This window comes from Elaeis guineensis, chromosome 12 (genome assembly GCF_000442705.2).
Source record: "Elaeis guineensis isolate ETL-2024a chromosome 12, EG11, whole genome shotgun sequence".
Lineage (NCBI taxonomy): Eukaryota > Viridiplantae > Streptophyta > Magnoliopsida > Arecales > Arecaceae > Elaeis > Elaeis guineensis.
The window spans coordinates 21,355,929-21,379,714 of NC_026004.2; the positions used below are offsets into that span (position 1 = coordinate 21,355,929).

The window sequence follows — 23,786 nt, forward strand, 5'->3', positions numbered from 1 at the left end:
ATCAATGCCAGACATATTTGCTGCCAACCAAGTGAAGAGATCCGCATTCTCCTGTAAAAGAACTATTAGCTGGCTTTTAGTTACCTCATCCAAGCATGAGCCGATCTTCATAGTCCGGCCTGGGTTCTCCTTTTCCAGCGAGACATCCAGGAGGTTCTCGGTCGATTGGAGATGTCCTTTAATCAGATCATTACGGGCGTCCAACCCTATCGGAAGCTCAAGTTGGACCTCCGTCTGGGCTGGTTGGCCCTCTACTTGGAGCTTAGCGGCAAAGTATTCTCGAGCCATGGCCTAGTTGCCTTGGATCTACCCCACTCCATGCCTAGTCAGAAACTTCACCAGCAAATGGTAACTTGACACGACAGCTTTTAGAGTCCATAAGTTTGGACGGCTGAGAATTGCGTTATATATTGAAGGGAGCTTAACCATCAGGAAATTAACTTGAATTATCATTGGTCGGGGTTGAGTGCCCACGGTGAGAGGCAACTTGATCATTCTCTCTGGTACCACCAAGCTCCTGAAAAAATTTTGAATCAGGATGTCAAATCTACTCAGTTGGTCAGGTGTGAACTCTGTCTGGATGAAGACAGAAAAGTATAAGATATCTATGGAGCTTTCATTATCAATAAAAATACAGTGTACATTAAAGTCAGCGATATTCGCTGTTACAACCACCGCATCATTGTGCGAGGCCAGGACGCCTTCTGCATTGTGCTCGGTGAAGATGATAGCCTCTATCTCCTGCTCACCCTCAAACCTCGACCGCTTCATCTCCAGGGGCTCTATCGACCTAGACGATCCCCTAGTGATTATGTGAATCTCTCTACGAATGGGTCGCTCCGCTTCCGTCGCCTGTCTCCCCACTTGCCGTTCTTCTTGTTATATTGATGCTGGCTGTGGCTGAGGCAGAGGGAATGATTGTTGAGGTAAAAGAGGTGGCTATTGAACTCTCATCAATGTTGAAGAACTACCCTTCGAATAAAGTGATTTAGCCTCCATTGTCTGACGAGCCTCTCGATCTCATCACGAAGTCGATGGCAATCTTTAGTATCATGGCCGTGGTCATGATGGTAAAAATAATATTTATTGGGGTCACGGTAGTGCTCTAACTTTGTTTGCATCTGTTGAGGCTCAGGCAGCTCAGGCCATATTTGCATCAACACCTCACTCCGAGGAATGATCAAAGGTGTGTAGTTATTGTAACGCCTAGGAGGTGAGAGCTGTCTATCCCTCCTAGGAGGACTTCGAGACCGATGGTTTCGGCCTCCATTTTTCTACCTCTGGAATAGAGATCAAGAGCGTTGGTGGGTTTTCTCTCCCTGCTTTGGGGAGCACTCCTTATTCGATCCTGTCACAGCAGAACTAGCAGGGGGATAATCAGCAAAGGCTTTCTCCGTGCGAGCATACTTCTCCGCACGGACGAGCATATCCAAAAAATCTTGTGGATAAGTTTTGATCAATGATTTTTTTAAGTCATTCTTCCATAGGCTGTCCATCATCACAGCCATCGCGATCAACTGATCCAGGTCACGGACCTCTAGGGTCACCGCATTGAGTTTATTCACAAAAGTGTGGATCGATTTACCCTCCTTTTGCTTGATGGTGTGGAGGTAGTTAGACCGTCTTTGTTGTTGCTAGCTGCTAACAAAATGACCGACGAAGGATCGGCACAAGTCTTTAAAAGAATAAATGGAGGCCGACTTCAAGCTTGAATACCACTACCGTGCTGTGCCCTTAAGAGTCAGAGGGAATTCCCAACAGAGGATTGCACCAGATGCTCCTTGGAGGAGGATTGCTGCTTTAAAGGTCTCCAAATGATCGACAGAATGGATGGTCCCATCATAGACCTCCAGCTGAGGCAATTTAAAGTACAGGAAAAGCAGCTCCTGCACGATCCTCAGGATGAAGGGTAGCTTGCTCTTGAATCCCTCGTAAGACAATGCCTAAAAATTATTATTGTTGAGAATATTTTCTATCTTCTTGTCTAGTTGCTGGTCGAGCACCTAGAACTGCCTTTCGATGTCAAGATCTCGGACGGTATAGGCCTCAGAGTGCAGAAGAGAATGGCGATCAGGGGTTAAATTATGTTCTGATCGTGGGCTTGGAGATCGTCGCCTGGCCAGTTGGGCCCTAGGGTGGCTCTGATGAGTCAGCCTCCTCTCTGAATTTCGTGGAGGCATCCATGGCTTCGATCGAAGTGATGGCTGCAGGATCGAGTTCTGTAAGGGCGCCATCACGGGAACTGCAGGTTGTACCACTAGAGAGGGTGTAAGGGCAGCCTGAGTAAGCTGCGGTGCCATTTAAAAAGGCACAAAGAAAGTTTAGACCGCCTAAATTGCGGTCGTCAGATTTTGAACTTGCTGAAAAAGTTGGTTAAATTGGTCAGTCATGACCGACATTGGCTGGGTCGGCTGGACTAGTGGCGAAACCTTCGATGCCATTGGCTGCACTTGGTTATTGACCTGGCCTACCACCTGACGGGAGGCAGCGACGTTGGAGAGTCGGAGAGATGTTCTTCTAGGAGCCATGATGCGAATGTGGGCCTTCTTCTATCTGTTGCTGTTGAAATCGATCTAAATCGGAGAGAGAGAGATTGAGCTTTGTGTAGGGCTGCTGGTGCTGGGGTGACCTACAAAATAAGTCCAAATTAGAGGTTATAGCTCCGATGAAGACTCTCTAACGCTCAAGTCTGATTCAGAGAACAATGAAGCAGCAACAAGCTCTCTGAGAGGGGTTGATTGGCTTACCTAGTCTTTGGGGCTCCGGTGGTTTATATAGAAGGCTGTCAAACAGCTGGTTGTACAGTTGTGAGATTATGCGATCCTGAGATTGCGAAGCCATTGGACATGCCATTGTGGGTGAGATAATCCAGCCTTCAATCACTCCTACGAGATTGGGGGAGTCAATTACACCTGAGTTGATCCACTCGGGGTGGATAGCTCACTTTGCATAATGGTTGGTGGCTATGGTGGCGGCTTGGCAATTTAAAGTAGCCTTCGACACCGTACTAATCTGAGTGCTCATGGCAACCATCGATCCAAGGCTCTCACGATAACTACCGTAACAGTCATATTTTTGGTCAATCTTATTATTGATGTTTGCTATTGTCACCGTTGATGCTGTTGTTAATTTATTTGTTATGAGTGATCACCATTGGCATGTGCCTATTAATTAGGGCTAATAATTTTCGACACAACCCACTGACACGGACACGACACGACACGTACTTAGACGAGTTCGGGGTTGGAATAAATGAGTTCGGATCATAAACGGATTGACCCGTTTATGATATGATAAATTTGTATCTTAAGTGGGTTGACCCGTGTAACCCATTTTGGCCTATTTAACTAAATATGTTAAAATAGGTTAATGGCTTACACAGATTAAAATAGATTAAAACAAGTTAAATAGATTAAAACAGGTTAACAGATCCTCTTAAATGGATTGTTAGATGGGTCGTGTACCCGTTTGACCTACCAATATGATTATTAATCACGTTAGAGTATATTCGTGTCGTGTTCGTGTTTCACAGATCGACCTGTTTAATTAAATGGGTCATGTTCAGTTTGAACTAATCTGTGTTATATCTTTAGGTCGACACGACCCATTTACGATCCATGAACACGAATTGTCAGTCCTATTATTAATGTTCTTCTTTTTAGTCAATAGTTATTATCCTTTTTATATTTTATTATTTTATACAATACCATTTGTCCTTGTGTTTTTTTTTTCTATTGAAATAGCGACCTTGATATATATAAACAACAGAGTACACAGTACGGTTTGGAGCTTATATAACTCATACAAAACAGTGCGAACCTTCAGCAGCAAACAAGTACAAAATATGAAAAACTGCAGCGAACTAGAATCACCGACATCCCGATTGCCAGCATGGTCCAGCTATGATGAACCATAAGCATCAATATGTGGACTTCGGCATGACAGAATCTCCAGCAGATATGAAGTATAAGATAATCGGTTATAATAATATAGAGTGTTGTGGCCAAAGACTCGGATGAGTTGGCCTCTATATCTGCATGAGTTGGCCTCCATATCTGCACACATAAGGTATCGTCCGTTTTGGCCTTACAATTTTATCCCATATAAAAGACATTTCACTAAGAGGAGAGAAGATCCCTTTCCATATAAGGCAGAGTTCTTTTTGACTCATAATCGATGTAGAACTAAAGGTACTGTCCTTCTATAACACAAAAAAATAATGTAGAAGAGGCTTGATAAGAAAAACATAGAAAACTCCGAGGCACAAGAATGTATGAGCCAGATATGCTGAAGTCCTGCTGGAACATTGAAACAGAGGAAACAGAATAGCCGAAACAGAGAACTACAAGCCCCATCCATCGGTAAAACATAATATGACACAGAATAAAGAAATATAGTGCAAGTTCCTGCGATGAGGAAGCTATAAGATGAAGAAGTAAAGCCACCATGATGATACAGAACTTATGCTTGTGCTTGATGCTATGATTTTTTCTGCGGATGTGTAGCACTTGGTTTATTCATGGTGCATTCTTCATGAATCAACTGAACTTTTCTTGAGCAACCGGTGGATCAACTGAATTTGAGTTTCATATAACACAATCACAAGGTTCAAGATCTAAATTGATGAAGACTATGGAATTTATATCTGACTTATCTAGTTATGAAATTAATTGTTTTGCTCTGAATGGACAATGTGCATCAAATAGACACCACCTAAGTGCCCATACACGTTGGTAAATTTTACTTCTATCACTGACAAGGTAGCATGTCCAATGCACATGAGAACAAAGCATTCCGTTAGTATAATCTTTCATTTGTATTACGAGAAGCAAGACGGCTGGACAAACAAAGTTGGAACTTGGCGCCATCCTATAGGGAGGATGTTGAATCTCACACTCTGAAATATACCTGGTGGAGAAGCTTGAAGAATGGAGAAAATTAACACAAACTACATAGAGTTTATTTGTATTTCTCAGCATTGTCGCAAACTTGCAGTAACGTATCCATGTTTATATCCATCCTGCACAGGGTTAGCAATTGACTGCATAGTTCCACTCAAACTCAGAAGACTAGCTAGAACATTTACTCTATGAGTTAGCTAGTTTACATGATTAGTTAGCTCTTGTTCACCCTAGACTACTATATACATTATTAATTCCATCACACAATCCTCAAAGACTCAACTAACTAAACCTCTGAAATTGGGAAATGTCAGCAACTGAAAGCTGCTTCTTCTCAAATCTAAACAAATACATTTCTCGCAACACTGGAACTCATCCAGTTGTCCAATACACCTGCTAGGACCTGAACACCAATTACACAGTCACATATAAAACTCACTTCAGACTGAGGAGTTAGACTCTAATTCAAACACCAGTCTGTCTAGATTATACTTCCAAAAGCATCCACTAGATCCAAAATTTTTTGATGCCATGATATGCCAGAGTAGTCACTGCCATCTCCATGCCAGTTATGTGATGCCCTGACAGACAAGTGACTGATTGAATTTTTGAACCTAAGAGACTTTAAGATATCAGCCCTTAATAACTTGGCGTTCACAAACTGATGTATCTGGAAATCTCAGCAGATTGGGTGCGAACATATTAGCTAACATAACTAAACATTAAACAATGTCAACAATCCTATAGTGAAAGGTTCCCAAACCACTTATTAAATTTTTGAAAGCATATAAACGAATAGTTAATATGGTATTTAATAGCCACTTACCAAATATTTAAAAGTCTAATAATCATTTTTTGTTAGACTCTCTCTTTCTTTGTTTAAATGTTTCGGTAGTCTCGTGCTCTTCTTCTTCCCACCGAATTCTAATGTTATTTTTATGAACATTTGAAACGTCTTCACACCTTCTGTCTTTTATTTTTTAACGTAAACCTTCTCATCTTTCCCACCATTAAGACATAAATCATGAACGTTAAACCATCTCCAACTCCATCCACTATATATATAGCCATCTACCTGAAACCTTCTCCATCCAAAAATCTTTTTACTCTATATTCCCAATGGCTCTCCTCAAGCTTCTGCTCCCCATACTACTATTAGCCAGCAATCTGTGGGCCATGTCCATCCTCTCTGAGGCCCGGCCCGGCCCAGTAAACATCGCAGCCCGGCTTCAGGCTGATGAAGTGAAGCAGTGCTGGGACTCCTTGATGGAGCTCAAGTCATGCACTGGAGAGGTCATCCTTTTCTTCATCAATGGAGAGACATACTTAGGCCCAGGCTGCTGCCGTGCCATTCGCATCATCGAGCACCAATGCTGGGCTGCCGATGCCATGCTTGCCGCACTCGGATTCACCGCCGAGGAGGGAGATGTGCTCCGAGGATACTGCGATGATGCCTCAGATTCTTCACCTCCGCCACTACCATTGGTGAACTTGGACCTGCCTCCACCGTCTCCGGTGTCTGAGGTCTTGGTGCACTAGATGACCAGCTATATTATGGGTTTATGGACTTGTTAGTTTCCAAGTGCTTGTGATGGAACCATAGTATCATCTAGGCTTGTGGGTTTTTATAGTATTGCTTGTTGTGGTATTTTGCTTATCAGGAAATGTCACCTTACGTATATGATGGCTTATATGATGGTTCTTTTACTAAGTTATGAGGCATGAGAATTCAGTCCAAATATCTGTGCTGTTCTTCTAATTCTTTTGAGATAATGTCTAATCGATGATCCAGATGAGGTTAGATAGGTCATCAATGGTGAGTTGCAAGTAACAACTATTGATATTAATTGTTAATGGTTCAAAGCCTAACAAAATTATTCTGGAACATTAGCTTGCCCGAGCTAGCCCATTCTACGTTGCGCTTGGTTAAGTTTTAGGTTTAGTGTGCGACAAATATTCTTCGGCACGTCAACAACGTCCTGCTATCTTTCAAGAATTTAAAAAATAAAAAATAAATATAATCTATAAGGATATAATTTTTGCAAGCTGACTGCAAGGGTTTTTTCGTGATGACAATACGTGAATATATGGACGTAGATTTTTCTCTCTGTGTGCATGCGTGAGAGAGAGAGAGAGAGAGAGCGCAAATGAACCATAGCAGGTATTTAAAACAAATGTGATCTGAGAACTTTTTGTATGAAGTCAAAGAAAAATCAAAATCTTATGCAGGTCTGCTCTTTTGCATCAAAAATTTACCCTCGCAGAGTTCTGTGCGGGAGATGTGTTATAACCCGGTCCAAATTTTGGCCCACAAAGCCCATAGAAAAAAAAAAAAAACAACGAAGAAGACTCCCATAGGGAGTCTTCTCCTTTCTCCCAACCGACTCCTAATTAGAGCCGGAAAATACCATTGACTCCTCTCCCCTCCAGCCCTATTTAAAGGGAAGAAATCTTTCCTCTCTTCCCTCACTAAAGAATCAAGAGCAACGATGCGGATCGTCGGAGATTTCTCGCAGAAGCTCTTCACTGTGCCATTTCGATTTCTCACCGGAGACTTCACCGGCGTCGAAGATAAGCCCCGGCCCTCTTTCTTCTCTTTCTTCCCCTCCTTTCCATGGCTTTATGCACCCTCGCCGGCCGTCGGGATCATCGAAATCTCTCAAAACGTCATGACCCTGTTTTGCTCTATTCGGCCAAATCTTCTCTCTCCCTTTTCTGACCCTCAGTCTCGTCGTTTGCGGCATCTCACCCTTAGGTTTGGAACCCCACCTCTCTACCTGTCTTCTCCAAAAGTCATGGCCGTCGGTGATCGGCCAATGACCAGAGAAATTCAAGGGAAGGAGCGGTTCCCTATTTTTCATTTTTTTCTAAATTCCCGTCAGTCGAGCCTCACCGTCGGCCATTCCTGACTCTAGCACCATCGGTTGCCGCTGTCGAACTACTGGCCATGTCGTCATAGTCCGTCGGACCACAGGCAACATCCCTTGTGTCCCACCTCTGTTCGGCCAAGGAAGAGGAAAGAAAGAAGAAAAGAAGAAGAAGGAAGAAAGAGAAAAAGGAAAAAAAAGAGAGAAAAAAAAGAGAAAGAAAAAAAAGAAAAAGAAAAAAAAAGAGAGAAAGACTTTCTCTCTCTACTCTCTCTCTTCCATCTTTTCTTTTCTTTCTCTCTCTAATTTCTCTCTTTAAAATTTTCTCTCTCTGGATTATTTCTTTCTCTTAAGATTTTTTAGAATTTTGAGAAGAATGATGATGAATTTAAATGATCCTAATGATGAATTTTGATCTGTGATCGTCGGATAGTATACCAGCACCTACCTTGATCAGACCAGATACCTTTAGATTTTATCACTCATGATTTTATTGAATTATCCATATGGTAATTTCAGCATGATTTGATTAAATTATCTTGATCTGATCGATTGGATTTGTTGAACCATATTGTCTGATTAGTCCAGATTTATCTTCATAGTTCTCTCTCCTTTAAATTTATCTCTCTATTGGATTCGTGTACTCGATGAAAGATTTTCAGTCCTATCACTTCAAATCTGATTTGATCTAATAGTCAAACTTTAAACTATCTATGTCCTAATTGGATTTTGATCAGATGAAATTAGATGATCGGATCAATCTGGATGATAGGATACGTATGTTTATCAATTCTATTTTTCTTAATTATTTATGTCCTTTCTAATTATTAAAATTGATTCTGTATAAAATTATGGATGTTTGATCATGGGATATCGTGACATGATCTACGAACAGAAAATTTTGAAAGAAAATTTATAGAATTATGTGGATTTATTGGAATACTTTCGAGATAAGTAATGCTTCACTTTTTTTAGATTTATCGATAAATTATAATATTATTTTCTGATATGATTTATGAAATGATGCATGAATTGGATGAATGATATTTTGTTATAAAAAATATCTTATTTTAATATATTATGATGAAGCATGATTGAACATATTGATTTCGTTATATATTATATTGATTGATTTTGATACCACATGATTATATATTTTTTTATCAAATTAAAATAAGAAATATGATTTATGAAGAATTTTGATATAAGAATAATATGAATTGACAACCTGTCTATGTGAAAGATCCCACCAATGGGGGCATATACATTGGCAATTGATTTATCCTAAGGATTTATGTCGCCAACGAGACCAGCGATATGTCGCCAGTGAGACCAACGACAAACCGCTAGCGAGACTAGCGGTTCTAAAGGACTTTGCTACCAGATGATTTGTAGCTTACTGCAAGAAGATACGTGGTATTATGACCTTACCACAGAAAAAATATGGTCATAGTTCATGGTTGATGAAAAGAACTTGAGAATGAAAGAAATTAAAATCTTGAAAGAAACTCAAAATTTTGAAAAAAAAATAAATTTAGCATGAATTATATTGCATAATTGAAATTGATTTAAATTGATGAACTCTATATGTTTATTTTCTATAAATGATTATTTACTTTAATGTCTGATGAAATCTATTTAAAGTGATCATTGCTTACTGAGCTGTCTAGCTTATTATCTCCTATTTCACTATTTTTACATATGTCGAGAATTTAAGATGATATAAGATATGAATGAAAGAGTGATTAGAAGCAGAATCTCCATATTTTGATTTTAGATTGGAAGTCTTATTGAATTTGATGTAAAGTTTATTGAACATTGTTGAATTTACTGAGATATTAAAGTTTAAATTTGGATAGTTATATTTTTGATTTAAATTATTGATTAATTATTCCACTGTTGTTTTATGATAGCATGATAAGATGTCTTGCATGCTTATGGAGAGAGTTTTCTATGCGTATGCGGTAGTTGTCATGATCCTCGGCTCGCGATCTCAGATCAGAGGCGTGACAAGATGCATCGGCCAATACCAGCTGACTAGCACCGTAGATCATAAAGGTGCATAGCAGACAAAAGCAATCAGAATTTTATCAAAATTTTATGTTAAATAGAATGACAAACTTAAATCTAAGCAAAAACAAACTTGAACAAAGGAATCCAATAATAAAATAAAGATAAAATTTAACTACGGATGTCTTGCTAAAGTTCTTTCAAACAATGATATGGAGTCGATACCATAGGCTTTTTTTTTTTTTTTTTTTTGGTAAGGGATACCGTAGGCTTTTTGAAAGTTGCTCAGTCAAATTTTGGTGTCACAAAGATCAATTAGAGTGAATTAGTGCGGCCACCAGCCAGAATGGTTTCACAAAGATCCATTAAACTTAGAGCATGTTTAGTTGGACTCTTGAACGAAAATAAGAATAAGTGTCCCCTATTTCAACTATTTAGTTAATTAGGAGGAGTTCCATTCCCTCTATAAATTTAGAGGCAATAAGAATGCTTGAAATCCTAAAATCCAATTCTTACTCTCCTCTAACATTCAAATTCTACTTTAATTTTAATTACTATTTTACATTAATAAATTCATTAGTTTTATAAAGCAAACCAAAAGCACGATCGATTTTGAACTCTTTCGAAGCATAACAACAAAAGTACCACCATCGGTCACCTGCTAATGATCACCACTCCATTCATCTACTAAGCAAACCAAAAGCAAAATAGATTTTGCACTATTCGAAGCACAATAACAAGAGTACTACCATCGATCACCTGCTAATGATTACCACTCGACTCATCTAGAATGTGGTAGTCGGCGATGGGTGCCAAATATGATAATGCTTCAGAATCTATAGCTTCATCTTGATGAAAAATTCAGGTAAATCTCAGTCTGAAATGGACTTGTCAAGGTGTAGGCATGGGAACCGCCTTCAGCTGAAGTGGTTCCGGCGCTCCATCATCTATGGTAATCCGGGTGTCAGACGGATTCGGCTCACTTTTTGACCAACCGAATGTCCAAAAGGACGAGTTAAGAGCCGAAGGCAGTTCCTTCTGCGAACCAAGGAGCCGTTGAGAAGTGAGAAACGCCGTCTTGAACCAGAGTTTAGCGTTCAAGGAAAGAAGATAGGCTCGAAATGCGCATGACCAATGCTAGAACTTTTTCCTTTTTGCTACATGACCAATGTTAGAACTTTACCGAAGGAATTCATTATTGAAACGGAAACGAAATCTTCTAGAAATCTTATGGATTAGTTCCACATTTGTATTGGAGTATGAACCGTGTCTTCATCTTCTACTTAAAAATGTCTAGCAAATAATTGCTTAAAAGTAATCCAGCCTCAGCTTCCGCGAAGTAATCCAGGATAGAACCGAGTTTGGGATGGTCTGGCCTAAAGGCTAACCTATTTCTAGTCCTATAAAGAAATGACACGGGTGCAAAGTGGTCCAGAAGATATGTTTGGTAGAATCATCTATATATAATTTAGCTCTAGTGTCTTGGGGAGCAGGGTTGGCAACAAGCATCAAATCTTATTTTAAGGATCGAGGCCACCAATAAATGTGCAATTTTGTGGTCCAAGTTAGGCCCACTAATTGCCCAAGGGAAAAAAACACAAAAACAAAAACAAAAACAAACATTATAACTAATTCACTAATAGGGGCAAGTCCAACATTATAGCCAGTTGGAGTTGATTCGTGGCAGGGTTGCATTTTCAATCTTGCAAGTTGATTCTAGGTCAATGTTTGAAGCTTTGAATGATTGAAATTCTCTTTTTGTTCTGTCTTTTTTCTATTCTGCTTCTTCTTCATCTGTTTTTTTTTTTAATAATAAAATGAGTGATGGTCTCTTCCGCTGGTTTGCTTTAAAAATAAATAAAAGACATAGCGACTTGGGTCTAAATCTAATAAAACTAGATAAGCTAGATCTAGATCAAGCTAGACCTAGTCTTGACCTCTCTCACTTGTGCAACATTCATGACAATGCATTTCTTGCACTAAACTCATAAAACTCTTAACAAAACTTTAAATTATAAGCCAGAGATGGATTAAAACAAAGAAGAAATTAAATATTTATACACAAATCTACATGAAAAAAATATGTTATAGAATGGTACGCCTATCACCCTCATGCTCTATCAAGCCCCTCAATTGTCCTCTCCCCTTATTGACATTACACATACAGGGTTTATTGTGATTTATCATTTGATGCGATTCATGACGGCTTGGTTAAATCATGCCTTGTCATGCCATGCCAAAACTATGTTGTCATACGCTGCATTGTTAGAGACCAAAAATCCAAATTAACTTGGCATATGTTGTCATGATCCGCAAACATCGTAAAAGATTGCTGAGACTATCTATAGTCATGTCGAGACACCATGTTTCGATGCTTGTAAGCATCGGCAAATGACTTAATAGACAATGACATGACAAGGGCTCCCAAGATTAAATAGGTATTAATCATATATATTGTGGGCGACTTAGGTTCAACGTGTGTACATCCACAACTAATCTCACTATAGTATCCATTATCTGCATGATTGTTACCAATTATATGCTTGGTGACCATTCTTCATGGTTCAACTCGTTATAATTGTCCTTGTAATGCATTTGTAACATGGAACCAGTCGAACTTGTAAGGGTTTCCCTCAAGACCTAATCTGTAGTTTTCTTAGGCAACTAATCATGTTTTAGTCTCCGGCCGGTCGGCAGGAGCCAAACAACTTAAACTTAGAGCGACGGCGGCAAGCATTGATCTGCTGACTTCCATCTTTCTGCTTCCCTTTCCGCCGTCTGACTTCCCTGTTCTCACTTATTCTCCTGGGCTTAAAGGTCGAACCCAACACCTTTTCACCAGTTTGGCCGGAAAATTAGAATTGAATCCAGCCACCGCATACCGGTCAGCAAGATGATGGATGCCTCTATTTCCATCTGACCCATTTTATGATGTAAAAAAGGATTAATTTAAAGTACATGAACGAAACATAGGATTGTTGAATAAATATATTGTCATGGCATAGGTCTTCTATGTTTTGACTTAGAATTTTTACCTTTTTTTTTTTTTTTCTTTTAATTTGGTTAGTTGGTTAGTTAATGTGATCATAGCTTGCGTCTTAGTGAGCATTTGTCGATTGATTATATGCACGTATACATATACTAAATTTGTGTCTTTGAAAGAAAGAGATTGCCAATTGGAATACTAAAACAAAGATCAAGAGAAGGCACTGGAGCTTCCTGGGGGTTTCGTCTAGCTAATCGGTCGCTTCGGACTAGCTGGGTGATAGACCAGTTTGGTGATGGTTGATGGATCTGAATTGTAGATTCATGGAACTGTTGAACCCTTTTTTTTTTTTGATGGTAACATGTTCATTTAAATATCAACGGTATGTCGTCAGGCATGATAAAAACTGGGATTGGCAAACAAGAAAACTTCTTTAACTCGAAAGAATGCAGGAAGGAGACAGGAAATTAATGTCAAAAGCTAGGAAAACCCCTTAAACACCTTGACTTGGTACGTATTAACATAAATGCACCCTCGCCCATTGGTCACCAGAGAAATAAACTTATTTAATGCAAAAAATCAGAGAGCAATCAACCTTATTACTTCTCTTCCGTTGCGGTTAGGTAATTGTGCGTATACGATTATCATATTACTATCACCATGCTAAATGTACAAAACTTGTTATTGTTTGTCATCTTGATGCACAACACATCCTTGTTATAAGGGTGGAAGTACAGTAGTTAGATTCAGCAAGTACTGGTATATATTTGGGTTACACTTAAGCAATGATATCTGCGACTATTATGTGTTCAATTTGTTAAGGTTGATCGCATTTTAATGCCGGTGCTTGCTATACAGTATTTTGTAACTTCATAGCATGTTACCTAATTATTAACTTGTGACATGAATCTCCATGTTATTGATTTTTGTGTTATAAAACTCATTAATTTCTTTTCATAAGCTTAAAACCTCATGTTCAACCCATGAAATGTGCTTAATGAACAAAAAGAAATCATGAAAAGTTCTTCAATTTATAAGTACCAAGTTGTTTGCCTAATACAACAATCTAAGTGGTAAATTCAAAGATGGCTTGAAGTACAAAACAAATTAAATATTTTGCAGAATTGTATACCGGGACACTTAAATTTGTCTATCCTTATTGCGTAACTTGTGTGGTCAAGCTGTTGTCATGCTGAGACAAACTTCAATAGCAGATTTCCCACTGTCTGAACATTGCCTTGTATCATATACAAAAGTTCAGCAGGTAGCTTTCTCCCTGTACCCAAGTACTGGGACACAATCGTATGAAAGTATCCGACCCTGAAGAATGTGTGCATGACCGGGGCACTCCGGTCTATCCACATGACAAAGACGGGCCCCACGTTTGACTTCCATCCAAGACTGCTCTAATGAACGCCTATATATAGCACCGTATCGCGTCCATGGGACTTTTGATATCCATTTCACTCCTCCTCCTACCACCCGTGCTCCTCCGCTATTAACCATTCCAACCTCCCCCCAACTCACACCCTCCTCGTCTTTTGACGCAGTCCTCTCTCCCTCTCTCTCTCTCATGCAAACCGGATCCATCATCGCCGCTCCTCGACCGCTCTCGCTGGGAACCACCCTCCCCCACCATGCTGGCTCTCCCTTCAACTCCCTCGGATGCCGACGAGCCTCCTTCCGACCATTCAAAACCACCGCCACTGCCGCCACCTCCACCACGACCCACCTCGCCAACCTCGAGCGCCTCCTCCAGAAGCAGTCCCCTCCCCCTCCCCTCCCCACTCCCAACCCCGGCAAAGACCCGGATCCCCCAAACGACGGCGGCGGCGGCGGCGGCGGCGGTCTCCTCCAAGCCCTCCACCTGCCACCTCTCTTTCCGTCTGCTCGCAAGCAGCCGGAGGAGATCATGTCCCCCCGGAGCCTCACTCGCCTCCACCGCCTCCTCTCCGACTCTTCTCGCCACTCCCCCCGGAGCACCATCGCCTCCAGGTGGCGCCACTACCACGGCGCCGCCGACTGGGCCGGCCTCCTCGATCCCCTAGACGAGAACCTCCGGCGCGAGCTCGTCCGCTACGGCGACCTAGTCCAGGCCGCCTACCACGCCTTTTATTCCCAACCCGCCACGAAGCCGGATGCGCCCCGGCCCGTCTCCCTTCCCGACCGCTCCTACCGCGTCACCCGCTCCCTCTTTGCCACCGCCTCCGTAGAGCTCCCCCCTTGGGTCGACCGCCTCGTCGATCCTTCGATGACCCAGCGCTCCAGCTGGATAGGCTACGTCGCCGTCTGCGACCACGACCACGAAATCCACCGCATGGGTCGCCGCGACATCGTTATCGCCCTCCGCGGCACCGCCACGTGCCTCGAGTGGGCCGAGAATTTCCGCGCCGGTCTCGTCCCGATCGATGACGGCAATGATAATGACGAAAAGAACGAGAATTCGGCGTCGAAATCGCCCAAGGTGGAATGCGGTTTTTGGAGCCTGTACAAGACGGCGGGCGACCGCGTCCCGAGCCTATCGGCGGCGGTGGTGGAGGAGGTTCGTCGGCTCTTAAATCAGTACAAAGGGGAGGAATTAAGCATAACCGTGACGGGGCACAGCCTCGGCGCGGCCCTGGCGGTGCTGGTGGCGGACGAACTGAGCGCGACCATACCGGACGCGCCGCCTATTGCCGTGTTCTCCTTCGGCGGGCCGCGGGTGGGGAACCGAGCCTTCGTCGACCAGGTGGAAGGCCGGGGAGTGAAGGTGCTGCGTGTCGTGAATGCGCACGATGTCGTCACGAGGGTGCCATTCGGTGTGGTGCCGGCTGGCTTCAAATGGTGGCCGGCGAAGGTTTTGGAGGGGATCGATGGTTACGCCGACGTCGGGAGGGAGCTGAAGGTGGACAGCCAGGCGTCGCCATACCTGCGGCCGGACGCCGACCCGGCGTGCTGCCACGACCTGGAGGCCTATCTCCACCTGGTGGACGGCTTCATGGCGACCAACTGCCCGTTTAGGTCCAATGCCAAGAGGAGTTTGGCCCGGTTGTTGAGTCAGCAGGGGGGCAACGTCAAGAAGCTCTACATGAGCAAGGCCCGGGAACTCCGGGCGGCGGAGCTCGACCTGTCCGCCACCGCCGGCGACGGCGCCAGCTGCTGGTCCAACGTTCCGGGTTGCCTCGCCAGCCCCTCGTCGTGATGCGCGTTGAAGAATGGGCAAAGATCATTGGTTTCTGTACGGACGTACGGATCATTCAATTAATTATTTTTATATACGTAGCAAGGAAGGGATACGAAAAACATTGGGTGGACAGGGTTGGATGTATTAATCACACCAAACATGTACATGAGATTTTTATTTATTTATTTATTTATTTTTTAATTAGTCAATTATACATAATTGAAATATTGCTTATGGACCAGCATTAATTACTGGTATAATATGTCGTTGGGAACTTTTTTGATTGGAGTCCCTTGATTCTTTAATCGTGTTATATTTTGACTACGTTCTTCCAACATTTAAAAAAAAAAAAAAAATTTTGTATGCTGATTTTTGTGAATATATCTATACACATGGTATATAATACATTTGTACCATCAAAGAAAGAGGAGAAATTTCAATCTTGGGCTACAAGCTGGTTCAATGGGATAAGTAATGTCGTCAGGATCTTGAGCTTTGATTTTGGACAGAGGTCAAAGTGATCTATTACTTAATTGAATTGAGCTAGTCAAATATATAAAAATTTTTCTTGTAGTGGATTATCCAAATTCAGTAAAAATTAAGCATGTCTGCCACCCACCATAAAATGTGGAAGTTTAAATTGAGAATTTTAATCAAGATGAATCCATAATTTGAATGAAATATTTAGATATGAATTTATTGCTAGCTACAAATAAATAATCAATGATCAAACAAAAAATCTTCAAAAATTTTCAGATAAAAATCTAAACTTTAATCATTTTTAAATTTAATCTAAAAAATAATACTTAAATATATAATTACTATAATTAAAAACATCTAAACGAGAATCCAATGAAATAATAAATGAATGCTCTAATACAATTAAATGGGGGTAGGTGAGAGAAGGTGGCGCCGGTGGGGTTATTAAAGAGGTTTAGCCTTGAAGAGGACCCGAAGATCAGGAAAAGATGTTCAGGAAGAAGGACAAATGGTGTTTCCTATTATTCAATTTTTTTTGGTTGGGTGCTATGAGTTCCATGTCAGCGTCAAGTTCATGGGGTTGAAAACAGCGGAATCTAGATTTGACTCTATCAATAAAATGAATTTTTTTTTTTTTCTTTTTTGATCGGATCCATGGGTTACCAAAAAATGGATCAGGTCAAGGATTAGGTTAAGTCACCAGTCGACTTCACCCATCTGTAGCCCTGCTGCGTTCCATCAGTTTCAACGCTGTCGGTATTTAGCCCCACGGTGCTCATGGGAATGGATGAGACCGCAATGTTTTTTTTTTTTTTTTTGATGAAAAAGGATTAGACCACAATGACAACCAAGCTCTGTACCTCTTGTTGTTTTTTTTTTTGGGTTACAGTACCTCTCGTTGTTTAGTCAACCATATTTTTGCCCACTCTTTTTTTTGGGTTACAGTACCTCTCGTTGTTTAGTCAAAAGAAAAAAAAAAAAAGATCATGTTGTTCTTTAATGTTCCAACGAATACACACTGCCGGCAATCTCGGCTTGATGTCTGAGTGTCACAGCCTCCATTTGGCTATGGGCTGTCAAAGAGAAATTTTTAATTTGTAACAAAAAAAAGAGAGAAATTTTTAATTATCGATAATATTTTTAGAAACAAGGCGCAGACATCATCACGTAGGTTCATATTTTGGCTGTCTTTGAGGCTGAGGCAGCTGAGAAATAAAGGCTGGTTTCACAACTAATGGTACGGTTCATTGCTCATCCATATTTTCTCGCGGCTAACAGTCAAATACCGTTGACCGATATATCCATACTATATACTTCTCTAGATCGATGGGTTATTTTCCAGCAGTTGAAAAATATCCAGAATTTAATAGCCGGTCTCTCCCTTGAGCAAGCTACAACAAGTAATCCCCGTTAAGTAATAATTGAATTTCCAATCCGCCGACATCCTATTACCATAAGATTTAGTCCCTATGACATGAATATCATTTGAACAATATCAAAATTATCTCTTTAATTTATGACCAAGAATAAATCTTACTGAACGGGTCATTGGTGATGGCCTGGATGAGCCACGGTCGATAGAAAAGAAGACAAAGATGGAGATGCCGATGGTAGAGCTGTAGGGCCAGATGGTGCGGTCGAGGTGAGAGTCGAAGAAGCCGCATCAATAGGAGTCGGAAACTTCAGGACCATCATGTCATAGCGAACATCAAGGAGACCATCAGAGTGGCTCCGATATATGATCTCGTCGAAGGAGTAGCATTTGTCAAAGGGGCTATCGACATCCGAGGCACCAAAGGAGATGTACTAGGCAGAGAAGTCGTTGGCGGGGATAGTGTGCTCATGACGGATAGCCTCATGGATGTTCTCATTTGCTTGACAGCGGTTTATGGAGGATTGGGGCTAGACATCTGGTGGGGCGGTGGAGCAAGAGAACCAACAGGCATGACGGCGGCTAGCTAGGACTTTGTTGGAGGAAAGATTTGGGAGGCAATAATTTTAAGATAATCAAACAGGGAGCTGGAGAGGTTGAGTGATGGTGGGAGGATGTGGCGAAGGCAGCTATGATGGAGAAGAGAGAAAGAGAGAAGAATGAGATGAATTATTCTTCGCTGTTGGATTTATGGGAGAGAAAAAACCCAAGACTAATCTATAGCTAAGAAGCCAAACCCTACAAACGCACCTAGAACATATATTCGACCACATTCATATATATCTGAATAGATTTAATCATTGATAATCAACACCAGTTAGTTAATTTTTAATTAAATTGCTCATCATTAGATTGGTATTTTCAAAATTAGTAGGATAAGCCGTGGAAGAACCAAAGAAGCCAAAAAAACAAAGAAATAGAAAAGAGTCAATTGATAAACTTTATTTCACCTCTTTTCTTTAAATGAAGTTAACCATATTAAATAATTTTGATAAAAACTTTAATGCAATAACTTTGATCCTTACTTTTTAGTATGTGGTTGGCTCGTTAAATTGATAATCTATACTTAACTGTTAGAAAACTAGCAACTAAACAATCTTCAAGTTGAAGGAGATATGGAAAATAAAATATAAAGAGTTTAAACTTTATGCAGATTATGAAATATGAATAATTATATTTCTAGATTCAAGAAGGTTAAATTTTCATTAATCATATTGAATCAAGAGAAATGCACTTTTATGAATGTCGTATATAGTTACCATATCATGGTATACATAGTTAAATAAGTATAATACATAATTATTTTATCCCGATATATAGTTAATCTAATATAGTACACAATTAATCCAATATGATATACAATTAATATATAATGATATATAGTTAAATAAATATAGTACATAATTATTTAATTCTGATACACAGTTAATCCAATATGATACACAATTAATGATCATGGTATATAGTTAAATAAACATAGTATATACAATTACAATATTATGCTATATAGTCAATCTAATATGGTACACAGTTAAGATATCATGGTATATAGTTAATCTAACATGGTACATAGTTATTATATCATTATATATAGTTAAACAAGTGTATACCATTTTGGATTAATCATATACCATATTAGATTAACTATATACATAGCTTAAATAATTGTGCACCATATTCGTTTAGCTATGTATCATGATATATTAATTATATACCATGATGCAATAAATATGTACTATATTGGATTAACTATATACCAATCTAAGATGACTATGTACTATATTTAATTAACTATGATCATGATATCTTAACTATGTACCATGATACTGGAATTATATACCATATTAGATTAATTACGTATCATATTGGATTAATTATATATCAGGATAAAAGAACTGTATACCATATTTATTTAACTCTATGTCATAATATATTAACTATGTACCATGTTGGCATCCAGGTCGAAGCTGAAGGTTCGGTTCTTACAGAGGATGATGTTTTATCCATAAAGGAAGAATGATGACCACTGGCGGCACTGTAGGTAGGACCGATAATTAAATATACCAAAAGAAATAGTCGCATGAAGGGGTCAATGGAGGGTTTCAAGTTAGGGATGGCTAAAATTAGATCAGATATAGATTAGATCAAAAATTTATCAATCTGAACCCTGCTTGTTAATTAAACAAATAAATAATTTAGATTTTAATATAATTATTTTATTAAATAAGTAACCAAACTGGATTGAACTATTCCGACAAGGATTACATGCAAGAAGCCAAAAAGATTGAACTATATGATTAATCAATCAACACTAATGGTTCGACCATTAAATACTCCACTAATAATGACCCAAGAAGGCAGCTCTCCTCTCTCTCTCTCTTTATCCCATTCCCACATCCCATTGCCTTTTTAATCCCCACCACCCAAAGCCCAATACAAACCCCACCCCACCAAAACCCATAGTCGAAAAGTAGAAAAAGAAAAGGAACGAGACCAACTTCTACTTTTAGATAATCTCCTCTCCCTTGATGGGTCTTTTCTTTCCTCTACCCACCCCCTTTCTCTCTTTATCTCTCTTTTTAAGGGCCCTTGTTATTCTTTTCTTTCCTTCTATTTTTTTCTTTTATAGGAAGATGATGAATCGAGCAGACTTTGTTAGGCCTGTATCCCATTCATGATATCCATTGTTGGGTTGGAAGGCAGTAGCCAACAACCACTCGACTGCCATTGCCATTTCACTCGCCACCACTACTGCCCTTGCCTCCGAGTACCACCAACCCTTCTTTCCCACTTTCTCCTTCCTCGGTTGTCCATCCCCCTCCTCTCTCTCAATAGTTTTTCCTTCTACTTGCCGCATGTTCTCGACTACCCTCTGGCAGCCCTTGTCAAGAGGGAGGACTGTGATAGTGCCACCACTGCTACCGGCTGTGTGGGTAGAATTGGCCTAAATTTGGGCCATTAGACCTACTTCTCATCGGTGAGTAGGAAAATCAGGAGATGAAGAGGCGATGGAGAAGAAATAATCATATTTAATTAAGGATAATTTGACCTAATAGGAATTGAAAGTTAAACTTAAATATTATAATGGATCAAAAGTTTTAAATTTGATCGATAAAGATTAAAAGCTAAAGTCTGGTCTACTAATGGATCGAGCATTAAATTCTCCAAAAAATATTGACTTTATTATGTTCCTAAAATGCCCTAACCCTTTCATAATAATATAAAATATTATGATTATATGTATAATATACTATAACATAACATAATATAATATTGTCGCACCTCCGATCTGAGATCGTGGACCAGTGGTCATGGCAACCGCTGCACGCTCATAGAAAACTCTCTCTACAAGCATGCAAGGCATCTCATTACGATATCAATACATCACAACGGAATAAAATTTAAATAATTATATTCAATTTTAATTCAAATAACTAAATCAAATATCTTACATCAAATAAAGTTCTATGATCTTAAATCAAATTCAAATAAATTTTAATTTAAAATAAAATATTAAAATCTATCTCTAACTCACTCTCCCACATCAAATCTCCAAATCAAGCTAATCCTCTGAATCTATAAAAAATAATAAAATATAGAGTAATAAGCTAGACAGCCTAGTAAGCTATGTACACTTTAGCTAGATAAATTTAGCAATAATAATATGTTAAAAATAAGCATGTAAGTTGCATCAATTCAAAATATACTATACTAATAAATCCATACAAATTCAGTCATTTCAAAATTTATTTTTAAATTTATTTTTATTTATAAATCAATTACTTTCAAAACATCATATGCATCTTGACAGCCATGAACTAAATCAAAGTGCTACCGTATAACCCCCATGACAAGGTATCAAAGTACCAGCACATAATCTCCACTAATAGGATATCAAAATACTAGCATATAATCCTACTGATAAGATATCAAAATACCAGCACACAATCTTCACTAGTAGGATATCGAAGTACTAGTATACAACCTCCATTGCTAGGATATTGAAATATTAGTATACAACCCCCACTGACAGGATATCAAAATACTAATGCATAACTCCTATTGGTAAGATATCAAAGTACCAGCATTTAACTTTTACTGGTGGAATTCGAAATATAGTCAAGTTGCGAGTTAAAATCTATCTCAAATCGAATACAAATTCATATTCTAAATTCAAAAAGTCATAAACCAAATGACATCGAAATTAAATCAATACGATCAATCACAAATCATTTGACATATTGAGAAAAAAGATATATTCAGTAATCCAAAATATAATGTATCGAATTTATAAAATATAAATAATTTAATATAAAAAAATATTTTATAATTTATTGATAAATCTAAAAAAAGAGTCACTTTATTTACCTCATATGTATTCCAATAAATCCACGTAATTTCATAAATTTTATTTCAAAATCTTCAATTCATATATCACATCACAATATCCCATTGCTGGACAGCTTCTTGTCGAGACAACTATACTCCTATATATATAATTAAGTTCAATAATCAGAAAGGATATGAATAATCAAAGAAGACACGATGAATGATAGTCATATTCTACGATCTAAATCGATTTGGTCATGATAATTTTATTCGATCATGATCAAATAAGGTGGTTTGAAATCTCTCCACTGGATCAACTTGAACTCAAGGCTACAAAGCTCAGACTTTCCACTGATTTGATAAATCAAATAGAAAAAGAACATCGAAGGAGAGATAAATCGATCAACATGAATATAACCGATCTGACAATCCGATTGATCCGATCAAGGCAAATTAGTCAAATCATAAATGAACTAATGTATATATGGTCAAATAAAAATTATGGATAATCAAATATGAAAAAATTTAATCTGATCAAGGTGGGTGCCAGCACGCTGTTAGATGGTCGTGGATCTAGAACCTTCACTAACATGGATTAAAAATCATCAAAATAAAGTCTTTTACTCAATTAATCTTAGAGAGGTGACTTTTAGAAAGAGAAATTCATGAAAAAAGATGAATAGTCTAGGGAGAGAAAATTTTAGAGAGAGAAAATCATACTTTTTAGAGAGAGAAAATAATAGGGATGCAAGTTCAAAAGGGAGAAAGGAAAGAGAGAGAATTTTTTTTTCCTTTTTTTTTTCTTCACAGGAGAGAGGGGACCCATGTCCCTCTCTTCTCCTCTCTTTAACGGAACAGGGGACTCATGCCCCCCCATTCCTTCTTCGGACAGTGAACTCGCCATCGGTCGTGGCTCTGGCTGATGATGGTTGGGGCCATGGCGACACCATAGGCAACATCCCATCGATGATCGATAGTGGTGAACGACATCAGTAACTCAAAGAAACTCAATAAAAAATAGAGAAAATAAGATCAGTTTGTCCCAAAAAAGATCTGGTGCTTCTCGATCAAAAATCAAGCTTTGATGGTTGGAAGATTTAGGAAAAAGATTAATCTAAAAGTTTTAGATTTTTACCTGACTTTTCGATGGCTTTTTGGTTGTGATTTCTGGCAAACCCTAAGACAAGCTTCCATGAAGAAGAACAGAAGGGAAAGAGGGCCTTTATGGGCGATTTTAGCTGATGACCCAATGGCCGATGGTCAGTGTTTCACAAGGGACACCATCCCTTTAAATAGAAGGGAAGGGGGAGGGGTTTGACTCCTCCTCGATGAAATCTTTTCTATTTTTCTATTTCTTTCTTTTCTTTTTTTTTTTGAAATTTACTTTAAAATGCATGTGGTTGGGGGTGGGATATTATATTCTCTCCTCCTAAAAAAAAATTTCATTCTCAAAATTTTTCTTTCTTGAGTCTCAAAATATTTAAGATTATTTTTACTTTAAATCATAATCATCATTCTAATTTTAAAATCGAATCTTTTTCATAGGATCTTCCAAACCAAATTCTCCTTTAATTACCTTAAAAATAATTTAGACCACTATACTTCCACCGCACAATCT

General features: G+C 39.2%; 3 protein-coding genes across 3 annotated transcripts; 2 read left to right on the top strand and 1 right to left on the bottom strand.

Annotated features, from left to right (window-relative positions):
- Nucleotides 1-306: 306 nt before the first annotated feature.
- Nucleotides 307-771, bottom strand: LOC140852831 (uncharacterized). Its single transcript, XM_073246390.1, has one exon. It carries the CDS (start codon nucleotides 769-771, stop codon nucleotides 307-309), a length of 465 nt encoding a protein of 154 aa, XP_073102491.1.
- A 5,249-nt stretch (nucleotides 772-6,020) lies between these two features.
- Nucleotides 6,021-6,440, top strand: LOC105054809 (egg cell-secreted protein 1.4-like). The gene has a single exon (XM_010936401.1). It carries the CDS (start codon nucleotides 6,021-6,023, stop codon nucleotides 6,438-6,440), a length of 420 nt encoding a protein of 139 aa, XP_010934703.1.
- Nucleotides 6,441-14,241: 7,801 nt separating this feature from the next.
- Nucleotides 14,242-16,168, top strand: LOC105054811 (phospholipase A1-Ibeta2, chloroplastic-like). Its single transcript, XM_010936402.4, has one exon. The coding sequence runs from the start codon at nucleotides 14,338-14,340 to the stop codon at nucleotides 15,943-15,945; it is 1,608 nt and encodes a 535-aa protein (XP_010934704.3). The 5' UTR covers nucleotides 14,242-14,337; the 3' UTR covers nucleotides 15,946-16,168.
- The last annotated feature ends 7,618 nt before the right edge of the window (nucleotides 16,169-23,786 follow it).